General features: G+C 31.1%; 1 protein-coding gene across 5 annotated transcripts in view; it reads right to left on the bottom strand.

The window, feature by feature from the left end:
* Positions 1 to 14,877, bottom strand: part of LOC148618851 (meiosis inhibitor protein 1-like) — a 37,362-nt gene that overhangs the window by 20,659 nt on the left and 1,826 nt on the right. For 3 of the 5 annotated variants that reach the window (XM_088578141.1, XM_088578142.1, XM_088578144.1), the window contains exons 2-8: positions 12,452 to 12,691; positions 11,690 to 11,737; positions 11,264 to 11,337; positions 10,615 to 10,720; positions 8,308 to 8,508; positions 2,747 to 2,959; positions 684 to 729 (exon numbers count right to left, since the gene is read on the bottom strand). In XM_088578141.1, coding sequence (XP_088434267.1) covers positions 684 to 729; positions 2,747 to 2,959; positions 8,308 to 8,508; positions 10,615 to 10,720; positions 11,264 to 11,337; positions 11,690 to 11,737; positions 12,452 to 12,691 — 928 coding nt within the window. Of the gene's footprint in view, positions 1 to 683; positions 730 to 2,746; positions 2,960 to 8,307; positions 8,509 to 10,614; positions 10,721 to 11,263; positions 11,354 to 11,689; positions 11,738 to 12,451; positions 12,692 to 14,672; positions 14,690 to 14,877 lie in introns of those variants that run through there. The other 2 variants (XM_088578143.1, XM_088578145.1) reach the window with 2 other exon arrangements.

Genomic DNA, 14,877 nt, shown 5'->3' with positions numbered 1-14,877 from the left:
AGCAAGCACTGTTTTACCTCAGGCATAAAAATACAACAGTTGTTCCCCTTTAAACAGTAGTGCTGATCATTGAACAAAACATGAAAAGGGTGCAAAATCATTTAATAACAGTTTATCACACTTAGATTGTTTTACATTGTTTTATCTGATCTATTAAAGTGATATAACACAAATCTCTAACTTCACAGGAATAAGAAATATTCCTGATTATGTACAGAGCCTACTGGTATTAACTAAATTAACTGCTATTTATATATTGACACTTTCATAAAGCAAACAATATGCTGAAGAAATCCAATTTGAAATTAGAAGCAAATTTCATGGATGCTTCAATACATTAATACAAGGCAAAAACCTAATTACATTACCAGTAATCATAGTTTGTGCATCCTTATTTAAACTGAAAATCTCAACAACCAAACTAACTACTGTAAACGTATGAACTTCATGGTTGCTAATTTTTTGTTGATTCTGTCAAGTGAACATATTCGCAGGTATCAATTTTCACTGTTTCATAAAATATTTAGCATAAGATAATGATAAATTATTTATTTCACACGTATTATTTTTCATGATTTTCTGTCCACCATGAAAACAGTAAAAATCAGTATAAAGCGAAAATTAATATGTTTACAGTACTTAAAATAATTAATAACAACATTTTGCAAAAGAACAAGTCTTACTCAATATTTTCAGTATTTCTTGTATTCAACTTCTCAAACAAGAATTCTGTACAGAAATTATGGAAAAATAGTATATACATATATATCATATTAAACAAACAATACTGAATAAGAACCAGAAAAACTGTGAAGGATATCCTAGGTTCTTCATTAAAGAAACCACATGGTCAATATATAAATGAAGTTGCCAAAAAGGATATTGACACCAGAATACCCATATAAAGCTTCTGTCAAAATATAAAAAGGTTGCAGAGGAAACTGTAATGAAAAAGATGGAGATTGACAAATGGACTGAATGGTCATATAGATGGAAGGAAGGACAAACACTATGATTACTATATATACCTACTTTCCCAATGGGGATATAAAGAGTGAAAATACCAAAAGTTCTAAAAATGTCTAGACAAAACAACAAAGAATAAGAAATGCCTACAAAAATGTGTCTCTCCCTCCATTCCAAAATTCAAAGGGGTATAACTCCTACAAAATTCAGTGGAACACACACTCTTAGTAACATGTACAACTATATACCATGTCCTTACTACCTACCTTCATCATGGAATTTAGAGTTGCACTTTACAAAAAGTATGACAGACAGACACACAGATCACAGACAGACAGGGCAAAAATAATATGGGGGACATAACGTAACAAACAATACATAAATGCTAAAACTTACGAGCAGAAACAAACAGCACAACACCCACATAAAACACAGGGAGGGAAGGGTGAACAGTAACAAGCAACAAAATGCCCACAAAAAACACCGGGAGGGAAGGGTGAACAGTAACAAACAGAACGATGCAAACATAAAACACAGGGAGGAAAGGGTGAACAGTAACAAGCAACACAATGCCCACATAAAATGCAGGGAGAGAAGGGTGAACAGAAACAAACAGAACAATGCAAACATAAAACACAGGGAGAGAAGGGTGAACAGAAACAAACAGAGCAACACCCACATAAAACACAGGGAGGAAAGGGTGAACAGTAACAAGCAACACAACACTCACATAAAACACAGGGAGGGAAGGGTGAACAGAAACAAACAGAACAACACCCACATAAAACACAGGGAGGAAAGGGTGAACAGAAACAAACAGAACAACGCCCACATAAAACACAGGGAGGAAAGGGTGAACAGTAACAAGCAACACAACACTCACATAAAACACAGGGAGGGAAGGGTGAACAGAAACAAACAGAACAACACCCACATAAAACACAGGGAGGAAAGGGTGAACAGAAACAAACAGAACAACGCCCACATAAAACACAGGGAGGAAAGGGTGAACAGAAACAAACAGAACAATGCAAACATAAAACACAGGGAGGGAAGGGTGAACAGAAACAAACAGAACAATGCCCACATAAAATACAGGGAGGGAAGGATGAACAGAAACAAACAGAACAATGCCCACATAAAACTCGGGGAGGAAAGGGTGAACAGAAACAAACAGAACAACGCCCACATAAAACACAGGGAGGGAAGGGTGAACAGAAACAAACAGAACAATGCCTACATAAAACACAGGGAGGGAATGGTAAGCAGTTCCTGATACTTGTAAGACGCTTGTAGTGTTGCTTGGTAAAGGACAAGTGTGTTGAAAGAGGAAGAACATTAATAACTAATGAAGACTGCTTTTAGTATTTGAAACTGACACTGGAAAATGAAATTCTTGGTCCCAATTTCTAACAAAGCCTCCAGTAAGTAAATCATAAGTTAGTTTGCTGGAATGCTACAGCACAGAAAGACTTCCTTTCACTAGAGTAAGATGTGAAAGAAGTCAGAAGTCTGCCTAATGATATTTTATGAGTTTTAATTATAGATAAATCCCATAAGTGTCTGCAAGCCTGTGATTTCTGTAAACCAGGAATCTTTTGCAGTATTTCTATTTCTTTAATTTCTTATAACTAAACTCATTATACAGTTTTACACAAGTTAAATTATGAGAAAGTAGATTGATTGGAAAAACCACAATAAGAATGATGGATAAAACACTTCTTGCTCACAATATTCAATAAAGATTGATAATTGATCACATATTGAGATAAGGCCTCACCTATAATATCAGTTTGTAGAATTTGGAAGCAATATTCCTGCTGTGGGTCCCTGTGTATAATATTAGATAGGACTTGTATAGCTAGTTGTTGTACACCTTCTATTGTACTGGCTACTATCTTCTTCAGGACAGTTAAGATTGTCATACCATCTACAGTCAAATTCATCAGGAACTGTAACCATCGATTATTGACAATGATTTTTGTTAACAAGCCTGAAAAAAAAACACATTGAATATTAACAATAATTAAGACCAAAATTTGTTGAAAAAGATATTTTAATTCTTATTGTTTACACTGGTACTCTAAAATAAATATTTGAGTAGAAGAAATTAAGTTTTTGCAATTTAAAATGCAACTTTAAATTTGATTTTTATTAATTTACAGAGGGAAATACTAGTACTGGTCAGAGAACAAACTAGAAAAACTGTGAGCAATGTTCATTTAATTGATACCCCCACTGCTTCATTTGATAACATGTACCCTTTGACCTGTACATGATTTAGATCAAAATCTGAAACGAATGTGCACAGTGGTAATGAGTAATAAGGATTCTGTTAAAGTTCCATTAAATTCTGTTCAGTGGTGGATAAGACATGAGTCTCTCCATTTCACCATATTCATAAATGACAAAGTCAATGTTTTGCTACCAGTATGTGAAACCCACTAAATGATTTTGTTCAGTCTAAATTAGGAGGTGCACAATGCAAAAACAAAATATGTAAAAATTTTATTAAATTCCTTCAGCTGCCTAACTGAAGTAAAGATGGACACTCCTGTCACTATATACCCCCACTTTGAAAGTGGATGTATAATTAAGTTTCAAAACATCAGATTAAAAGTGAACAGTACCAAATAATAAGTGAACAAATGGAAGCTTAATATTTTGACATTCTTTGTGTTTAAGACGGCTTGTGTTTATCTTTACACAATATAATGAGCTGGTATTGTAGTTGTGGTTTGGGTATATGAATGGAAACAATACAATACAGTAAAAGTATAAACTAAAAAAAAGCTCACTTGATGATACCCCCTGCCCCAACTCCCTAGGAAGCATAAAGGAAACACCAAAAGTCATTCAGATGGAAAATTAAAATAAAAGTTGCACAATGTATTGTGCGATACAGAAATTTAGAAATATTGATTAAATTCCATTCAGTAGTTTGAGAGGAGTTGCAGATTAGATATGGGGATGGACAGATGAACAGAGAGCCAACATGATTTCTATCTACTAATAATAACTAAATAATCCAGTGAAACATAAAGAATTGACTTTGGTTTGGATATTTTAATAGCACTGACACTCCTATTACATACTGGTAGTTATCATATTATAGTTGAGGCTGTAATTGTAATTTTCTGCCAACCCCAACTCCATTAAACAGGCTTTCTCAGAAATATAAGACTAAATAGGAAAATTACTTAAAACTAAAGTTCAACTTCATATTAAATTGATGATTAATGGTTTAGAACAAAATAGCCAGTGTTGTTAAAACTTCTTATGTTCACCAATCTCACTACTGAATATACAGCAATATGGATAAACAAATGGAAGAATCAGTCAAAAACTTGTTGAGTTACAATTTAATATTATAGTAAGGCATCTGAGTCTGTTGTATATGAAAACTATAAAAGAGGTCAGTAAGTCCACAAGTGAACATTAATCATGAAAATAAGCTTAAAATTCAAGATATAAAATAAAGTAATCTAGTGCACACATGTTTGAAAGTCCCAAAATAGATTATCCCAGGTAAATGATCCAAAAATATCAAAACTCAGGCAACTTTATCAAGGTGTGTCTATCTTCTATGCAGGAATAATTTGAAAATGAATGAACATGATAAAATGTTTTCAAATTTGACTATTGCATTTTCGAAGATTTAAACTAATGGCCTGTTTTCAGTCTAATATCAATTTGAAAAAAACTGTTCTTTTTTTGATACTGACAAATATGTATGTGATCTTGATAAAATTGAATTTTCACCCAATACTGATGAGAATACAAAAGGCTGTAATACTCTGTATAATTATTTTGAAGAGAAAGTACTAAATGTTATTAACGAACATGTACCAATGAAGCAGAGATATCCTCGTAAAGAATTAATCCAATATATGAACAGAGAACTGAGGAAAGCCATACAAAAGAAATGTTGTGAAAGAAAATCTGAAAAACGTAGATTTGGCAGGACATGGGAGGATTATAGAAAACAATGAAATCATGTTACTAAACTTAAAAGAAAATCTGTTAATACTGTAAACATATTAATATTTTGCGGTTGCTAATTTTCACGGATTGAGTCAAGTGAATATACTCGTGGGTATCAATTTTCGCTGATTCAAAAAAAAAGATAAGCAGTATATAGTGTTGAAAATCAATTTTGCTGGTACAAGTTTTCATGCTTTTATGTTTTATTAGTACACCGCAAAAATTTATATTTTTACAGTACATGTACTGATTTTTAAGAAAGCTGTGCTGGTGATCAAAATAAAAACATTTTCACAGTACGGTTAAACCATTCTTATAATAAAAAAATTTTAAATGGGCAACAAAAAATTGTATTAGTCATAAACAACAAAATTATTCATAATAAAAAAGATGTTTGTGTTACTTTTAAAACATTTTTGTAAATGTTGAAAATAAAATTGGTAAATGTTTGGGGCTTCTAGATGCATGTTTTAAGTTCAAGTCAACAGACATTGACAATGTTACTGAACTACTTAGTAAAATTAATATTAAGAAAGCTACAGGTATTGATAATATCTCAACCAAGCTTCTATGTGCTAGGGCTTCTGTTCTTATCAAAAATATTACATCTTTAATAAATAATTGTATTTGTAATCGTAATTTTCCAAACAGTCTTAAATAACCACAGGTTGAACCTTAATATAAAAAAGTGATCCACTGAACAAGAAAAATTACCGTCCTGTCAGTATTTTACCAACACATATCTAAATTATATGAAATGGTTCTTTCTGATAAATTGATAAATTATTTGAAAACATTTTCCATTCTTTTTTATGTGCTTTGAGAAAAGGGCATAGGTGTCAGACCACTTTGCTGAAGCTCCTTGAAGATTACAAATCTGCACTTAATAAAAACCAGTATGTTGCAGTTATATTAATAGACTTTTCAAAAGCTTTTGATTGTCTGCCACATGATGTTCTTTTAAGTAAACTCTTTGCTTACGGTTTATCACCTAAATCTGTGAAATTATTCAAAAATTATTTAACAGGTAATAAGCAGCAAATCTAACTGCAGGGAGTAGTCAGTGACTTGGCTGACATCACAAAGTATGTGGCTCAAGGTTCTATACTCGGCCCTTGCTTTTCTACATCTTTATAAATAATGTATTTTGTTTCACTGAGCACAGTACTTTATAAAATTATGCTGATGATAACACCTTGTTTTATGTTGATTATGACTAATAATTTAATGTCTGTTCTTTTATAGGAAAGTAGAATGTTTCAAAATAAATTGTATGCAAGCCAACCCTGAAAAATTTCAAGCTACTGCTATATGCTATAAAGTACAAAATATGAAGCCTGTTTCTAATATTGAATGAGATGAAATAACCTGTGATGATGTTGTCAAATTACCATATTTCACACTTTCATTCTTTTGTCCTTTGGCATGGCCTCTTTGCACTAATATTAATACTTCTCAATTGGAAAAAATACAAAAAGTGCCTTGTGACTTACATATGAAGACTATGAGAGTACATGATGAACTATTAGATCAAGCTAAAGTATCATCGCTTAAGATCAGAAAGATGTATATAATGGCTGAAAGGTGTTTTAAGATTTTAAACAAACTGTCACCATCATGTTTACATCTTGTTGTTTTTAAAAACTCAAATTATAATTTTAGATATTAAAATATTGTAGATATACCAAGAGTATAAACAACTGCCAATGGTAGAACTCTTTTAAATATGCTGCAGCCGTTTTATGGAATTACCTACCTGATGAGCGTAGAAAAGTATCAAATTTTAATCAATTTAAAAACATTATAAAATCTTGGGATGGAAAAAAAAACTGTAAATGCATGGCATGTGCTGACTCCATCTAGGTCCTTTCGAGTATATAATTTTATTTTGTTTAACTTTTCTGCATTTCTTTTTATTAGCTAAGTTTTAGTTGCTTTTAGTACTAGTGCTATTTCTTCATCTGGTTTTATTTTGCTTTGATAGCCAGCTCTTATCATACATGTATCTCTTGTATTGTCCATTATTTATTTGCATGCTTTGTTGCTCTATTATGTCAGTCAAAAACTCAATAGAGCTTATGTTTATTATTTTGTACTTCAAGCCACCTCTAAATAAAACTTCCTTCTTTTTTTTATTTAAAACATGAAAAAAATGTGTTGATCCCATCACACAGTTTCAACCTTCCAGCATTATATCCAACAGAGAAGATACTGATATAATTACCTAATAAAACATACTATAGTATTATCTAAGGAGATAAAGAACTTTAAGATCTTCATTGTTTACATTAAGTCTGAAGATGACATTATAATCCAATAAGTCTGTCTGCTGTATAATGGCAATCTAAATAGAATAGTTTTAAAATAATTAACTTCAGATGAATCAGTTCTTACAGAAACTGTGAGGAAATTGTTTATAATAAGAACCTTAACAATCTCAGATTTGATCATCTTTTATTGTTTCCCAAGAAAGTTTTATGTCTTAGAATCTTTAATTTACCCATTAACTTTAAAACTGATTCATTTCTGTAATTGACCACTTTTCATGGATAGGTTCCAGTCAGATTGATAAATTTGATTTTTGAAAATCTTTCTCAACATATAAATAGGTTTTCCAATCACAAGGAAACAGTATAGCTGTAGAATCATAATATCAGATGTTATACAGATTCAAAGAATATCCTCATCAAATTGTTTTAAAATACCTTCTAATTTTTAATGTCCATTACTGCACTTAGTCATCAGAAAACAGCTTCAAAAATTTGAGCTCAGCCCATATCAAATGCATAAAATATATTGGTTATCAAAATGCCTTGGAGCAAAATATGAACACTATTGTATTCCTAAGGAACTTGGTTATCAATACATTTTTGGCAAGTTATAAGCTCTCCGTTATGACAAATGTTGGTTATCAAGATAATAAAGGAAAAATTAACTTGGTAACAACCCTTATATCATGGATCAGTGATCTTATTTAATAAAAATACTACCTGTTTTATTTTGAATCTACCTTAAGTGCATCTGGATTTCTTCAAGTTTTCAATGTTTGTATACAGAAAAAACCTTCAACATATGCCATACAAAATGTCAGATGCTAAGATGCCAATTTTTGTTTTCCCAGAGCTTTTCCAATGATATTCTTGGAAATCTTTACATTAAAAGTAATCATTATCAATTAATAGCAGTTCTGTATAAAGATTCATCAGTAAGTTTAGTGAGTAATAAAAGGCTTTATTAGAATCATTATGGCTTTGACATTGAACATCTGAATTTTCACCATCAAGAAATACATGAACAGAGCAGACATCTGCATTATATGTTAGACATGTAATGATAGTGCAAAGTTCTAATAGTTACCTAAAGAATTCATCATTAATATCTGTGTTTTGGCAGAGTTTAATACACAGATGAGATCTTCGCACAGTTGTTCTTGTTGCCTAGGAGACATATGATCTTCCCAACGACCTTCAAAAATGTATACTAGAATAAACATGGCTGCTGATTGAACATCTTCATCTGGAAAGCTAAGGCTCCAACAGAATTTGCTTAGTAGGTGTTCTGAAAAAGCAATATATAAATTATCTATAAGTTCCATATTGAATGTTGGTAAGGTCAATGTCACTTGCACAGACCTTCCATGCATGTGGAATGACTAATGCTTACGTAAGATATTGTACCTACAGTTCTTTTCGTTATATATGGACATTATCTAAATAGACACAATTATTTATAATGGGAATAGTAGTAGTCTAAATACTATATTTGAGTTTTAAAGTATAAAACACTTCAAGAATCAACATGAACTTGTGGATAACCCTGAACAAATTTTATATAGACAATTTTGTTATTAATACCTGTTTGAAGGAAGACAACTGCGTAAGATAAAACTAGAAATACTGCACACAAGCTCATAAAAGGAATACATTCTGATTAAAGTGGACTTATATTATACTGAACTCTATATTGGTTGATTTTATCTGACATTAATGATCAGAATATCTATACATGATGTCTAAATTTTCATCAAAATCCATTGAGCAGTTTCTGAAGTACTGTGCTTACAAGATTAGAATATAGATCCTTTAAGTTGGATTATCTCCCTTTGCTGGCCTCAGACAATAATCATCATTTCTTCTGCACACCTGCATATGATGCTTTACCTTCTTTTAAAGTTTCTACAAAATTATTTTAGCAATTTTGGAGAAGCTGCACTAACAGGGTATGTGAACAGATGAGCAAATAATTCTTACATACTCCAGTCTATGTTTGCAGGGTATTATAGCAATTTGTAATAAAGTGTTAATATCAAATGTGTATTATTCATTCCATAAATTACATGAAAGCAATTTCAATCAACTCCATAATTTACTTATTTATTTCAGTTCATTAAGGACCAGTTTTTGAATTACACAAGGTAAAACATGGAAACTGACAATAAAGAAAATGATGGTATTTGACAGGTTTCAAGTTTTTAGCTTTGACAGTATTTACTGAAATACATATTACTTCAATGTGAGAAGTTGCCAGGATAAAAGTTTGCACTTTGAACAGTTTTCTACAATGTTTAACTGCAATTTGATAAACTTGAGAGTACTAACATGTACTAGGGTAAATATTACATAACATAGAGGATGTTGAGCTAACAGGATTACTTCACTGTTTGGCTCCGTCATACTGCTACAGGGTCTTATCTCTCACTTCATTCATAGAAAATAATTAGACTAATTACAAGTAACAACATTGTCTATATGTATTTCTCTGATGTTCATATCCCCAGCAATAACATGATTAATGATTATAGATATTGTATCAAGTATCTGTCTGAATCAATCAAAATTTGGCTGCCATCACTGCCAACTTTATATATACTACATGTAGGTGTATTCCATCAAATCATCAGGTTTGGAGAGATGAAATTACCATTCTGAATAATCTTCTCACTAGTCTGACTCCCAATTTCAATCGCATTAATACTCAATATTGGAATTAATTTGGAAATTTATTTAATTTTATAGATGTTTAGACTGAAAAATCTTTAAATTGATCAAAAATGCAGTTCTAAATTAATTGATTATTTGTTCAGTTTTAATGGTTTAAGCATTAATTACAAACAAAACAAAATTCTAATTTCAAAAGTAAATATTAAATATTACATAACATAAAACTGAATTTCTATCAGGTCTAAATCAGACTTTCTTCATTACCTACACTACTATGATAAACAACATTTGTCTGAAGAGAAACAAATGTTTGTACTTTTCAGAGATCAAAGCTTCAGGCACTTCTTAAATACTGTGAATTCAAAAAATGCTTTGAAAATGTGATTCTAAATGTTTGCAGTTTTGTGAAAAATTTCTGCACCAAAACTTTAAAAGTTCCATAAAACTAGTTTTTATTATCGAGATTTTAAGTAAATATACAGTCACATTTTGCACAACAGTTGAATGATTGCAATAATCTCTGAATTTGCAGCATATAATGAGGAGATGCATTGTAAGCAGTAATAAAAATCTGAAATGTCAAACGACTTTGGTACATGTAGCTATATTAGTGACAAGTACAGAATTCAAACTTGTGTACAATTATATACAGAAAAAAAACAGTCAAAAGCCAGAGCTCAAAAGGGAAATTGAAATTTATAAAATTAGATACATAGATACAGACCATATTGTACCAAAAGTTGATCAGCAACCTGAGGGAACTTCTGAACCATCCTACCAAGTAGTATATACAATGGCAAAACTTCAGTATGGTTCTGCATAGCTTCTACCTGCTCATCCATTCATAGAAAGTGCAAATATTTAACGATACTCAAAAGTATTTTCAGATTTAAGTTTTACCAAAAACCTTTTAATTACAAATAAATATGCATAGAAGTGTTAGAGATGTGTGCTTGCTAACTTGCCTACTATAACTGCAAATGACAAGGGCACATTTTACATTGGAGCAAAGTTTAAAATAAACTGAACTTGCCTACAGGCAACATTGACATAAAGTTCTTTCTTACACTAAATTAACTGTGAAACTTTTATTTCATTTGTCTCTTCCAGCCAGAATCACAGAAAACATACCTCTTTGAAAGTTTTTATTATGATGAGCATGTGTACCAAGTTTCATGATAATATGAACTTATGACTGTAGAAAAAAAAACTTTCATTAAAAACATAATTTTAAGGTATGACAGACAAATAGACAGATTCACTGTTGAAAGGGTTTCAAAACTTAGAAATTGAATCTGAACTTGTACCAATATATTCAGGCCGAAAAACCTATAAAATATATAAATATCTAAAAGATAACGTACAATACCTACTTTATTTCCAATGTCTTTTAAGATGAAGTCAACAATATCGACAGACTCTATACATTGGACTAGCCTCAAACATACTGAAATTATACTGACCTTCGAATAAATACAGTAAAGTGACTAATCAGAGGATGAAAAAATCAATATCTATTATCTAATTTGAAAATAAGTGATTTCAATGTATTAAATGCAACTGACTTTATATGAATTCCTATAGATGTTTGCCATATTATGTAACAAAAAATAACTTTTTTTTCATAAACTTTTTTTGGTATTAGTTATAGCATAAACAATAAAATAGAATTGAAAAGCAATGGCCATGAGAAGTCAAACCAGTATAAACTTTATTCCCTTCCTGAAAAAGCACACTAAACATGAAGAATTTAAAGAATATTACTCCACTTAATTAGTACTCGTCTTTACAATACTTACCATCTGAGGCTGAACTGATGAAGGTTTCATCTGTCTGTGACAATAAATCTGTTAAGATTTTAACTTAGTAATTAAATAACAACAATATTGTTTATTATGAACTGGCATATTGTATAGATAGCAAGATAATTTAAAAACACAATTAAATAAGGTGTGGCATATAAAGGAAAAAAACAAAATATTTAATTGCATTAACCAAGTATTTATACCTGACAATTTCAAGAACTAACCATCAAAGTGTTTGTAAAATTTGCCTTTTTAAGATATTGATAGGTCAAATTTAGTTGAAATGCACTATGAAAAAATGTGGGGGGGGGGGTTTCCCCGCACTTTTTCGTTACAGAAGAGTGAAAAAAAATATCTACAGCACAGATGTTTAAGGATAAATTCAAACAGCTTTTCAGTTTGTTTCCTAGATGTAATGAATATATTTGAGGCAAAAGAGACCAATTTGAGAGTTATAATGTGCCAGTCATTGCCTATTCTTACACAGAAAGGTACTTAAATACATCAGTTTACCAAGAAAGTTTCTGGAACAGCAGCAGAACATTATCTGATATCACAAGTTATTTCAATGTTCATCAGGAAAGAATCGACTCCTGTTGTAATGCTTATTGGAATTTAATTTATTTATCAAAGCATCAGGAATAATTTTTTTTGTGAATTGCTAATTTAAAAAAAAAAAAAAAAAAAAAAGATATATGACAACTCAATTGTATATACTTCTTTATCATAACAAAGATTTACTCCATGAGTTCTTACCTAAAACTACATGAATTATGTGACAGGTCACAGTAGGTGAAGATTTTAAATCTCTAACAACCACTGGCATCTGAACAACTTTTGATAGTGTTGCCATTGTTGGGGTCTTCTTTAAATGAGGTATATTGGGATCTTCAATTGTCTCCACAATACATGCAATGCATGTGACCTTGTTGTCAGTTTCATAAACCCATTGGTGGTCATGGTTGACATGATCTTTGTTCAAATGATCATTCATTCCTGTAAATCATTTAGCAAATTAAGCAAAACACTAAGTTTAAAATTAATAGGTATAAATAGTTGCTTCAAGTGTATGATCATGATTTTTTACCCTATAAACACATTTACTTTGAATATAAAGAGAAGAGCATATTATTATCTTAGTCATAAAAACTTAGTATATGGATATTTATAACCCTTGACCTCTCTCCAAATTAGGTTTTGTATGATGATTTCCAATGAGATTAAGGGCAAGAAATTTTTTGTGACCCTGATTTTATGCAAATATTTTTTCCCCAATTTTAAGGGGCATAGAACTGGAGTGTCTGTCTTTAAATCCACACCTGACATTGGTTTCTTGTCCTTTTCATAGATGTATCAATTATTTCATTATGCCAAATTTTAATCTCTCAAGAGGAATACATCAACAGAAGGCAGTAATCATGTATGCTAAAACACTTCCACACTTACGAGTATAATCCAACAACCAAGCTTTACATCACATTTTGATCATAGAAATACCAGAATAACAACTGTAATATATTTAAATCTCTGTTTCTCAAAAAAGATTAAAGATTATATTCTTAGCAAATCAAAATATCCAACATGTTGCCTACAATTATTTGAAATTCATTAGAAAATGTTAAATACAGAAATACTGTGAACATGCTTCAAAATGACTTTTTTGAAGCATGTTCCCTGATATTTAATAATATCCCTTGCAGTAACCTGCCATTAATCATCTTCCTTCAAAAGATATTTTTTTCAAAATTTGATGAATGGTTCAAAAGGAGTTGTGCTTACAAAATTTTAAATGTAATCTACATATGTAGAAGGACTGTGATTTACATCCAACACTTCAGTTAAATTATTTTCATTTGCAGGTATCAGATAATAACTACATTTCCCTTTCTTATTAAAGGAGAAAGTTTGATAAGGACCTCATAATTTGGGCATTTTTGATAATTTCATTAAAGCTGATTTCTAGGTAGTAGTAGTATAGTAAAATGGTCGCAAACACTGAATATAAGATGTTTTTGAAGAGAATTATGACCTTACTCATGAAATAACAGAATGCATTTATGTTACTTTTACAAAAACCTTAATTAACTTTTAACTTCTGCAATTTTAAAGATGGTGTTTGTGTGGAACGAAAGTGGCGACATATCTGTTGCTCAAGATATTTTTGCATTAGTTGTAACTGACAATTATACACAAAATATATGAAGCACGAGAGTCAACACTCACGTGGCCATTGTTGAAAGAGTGAAAAACTGCACAAAATTTGGTGTTTTCCAGCTTTATAACAGATTTTCCCAAACTCAGCCAAGTTTGAAGGCATTTATGACTGAACATGTTCAAATTATTACCATAAACCAATCAAATCTACAATGAAACACATCAAAGAACTGGAAAAACAACATAAATTTTCTTTATGTAGACTTTGTTTTTGAGGCAAAATTTTGCCCTTTTTACTGAACCAACTTTCATCAAAATCTGTTTTAAGATGTAAACAGACAAATAAACAGACATATGGACAAACATACAGTCAGGTGATTCCAATAAACCTCCAAAATTTGTTTGAAGAGGGTATAATTAACATCTTAAGCCATACTCCAGCCCCATTACCTCTAGTAAAAAATACTTTTTCTTATGACAGTGACCTTGTCCTATGACCAGGGACTATATATGGGTATTTAATATAGTAATATAAAGTCCATGCTATGATATACTGACTTCAACAACGACAGCAGCCAAATTGTTGTCTTCTAGTTCACATAAACTTCAAAATATTCAACAAAACGCAACATGCCAAATATTTGTTTCAGGATACACATTTCCATGTACAAATCAATTTTAACAACGTCCCGTTCCTGATTCAAATTTCAAAGTAAGGTGTCATTAACCTGATTTTTTTATTTGATTTTACATGTTTAATAAAAAAATTCAGATGATTAAGTCATTTTAAGTCCTCACTTAGATGCCTAAACAAGCTACAAACCGTTGTTCTGGACGAAAGAGACAGAAAAGGAAGGGGGAGTGAAACATCGATAACATAGGGCACGTAAATAGTGGGCCCTAGTGAAACATTTGCAAAACAGGTTATTGTCTGTCAACTGAGTCGTTAGTTAAAGGCCAAAAACAAGTTGTAGAAATTGACGAAACAGAAGGGTTACTATATACGTGTATTTCAACTGTTCATTCAG

This window comes from Perna viridis, chromosome 4 (assembly GCF_037379345.1).
Source record: "Perna viridis isolate PV_CMFRI_1.1 ecotype Kerala chromosome 4, ASM3737934v1, whole genome shotgun sequence".
Taxonomy (NCBI): Eukaryota; Metazoa; Mollusca; class Bivalvia; order Mytilida; family Mytilidae; genus Perna; species Perna viridis.
The sequence above is the reverse complement of the archived record's forward strand: the minus strand, read 5'-3'. Positions and strand labels throughout refer to the sequence as shown.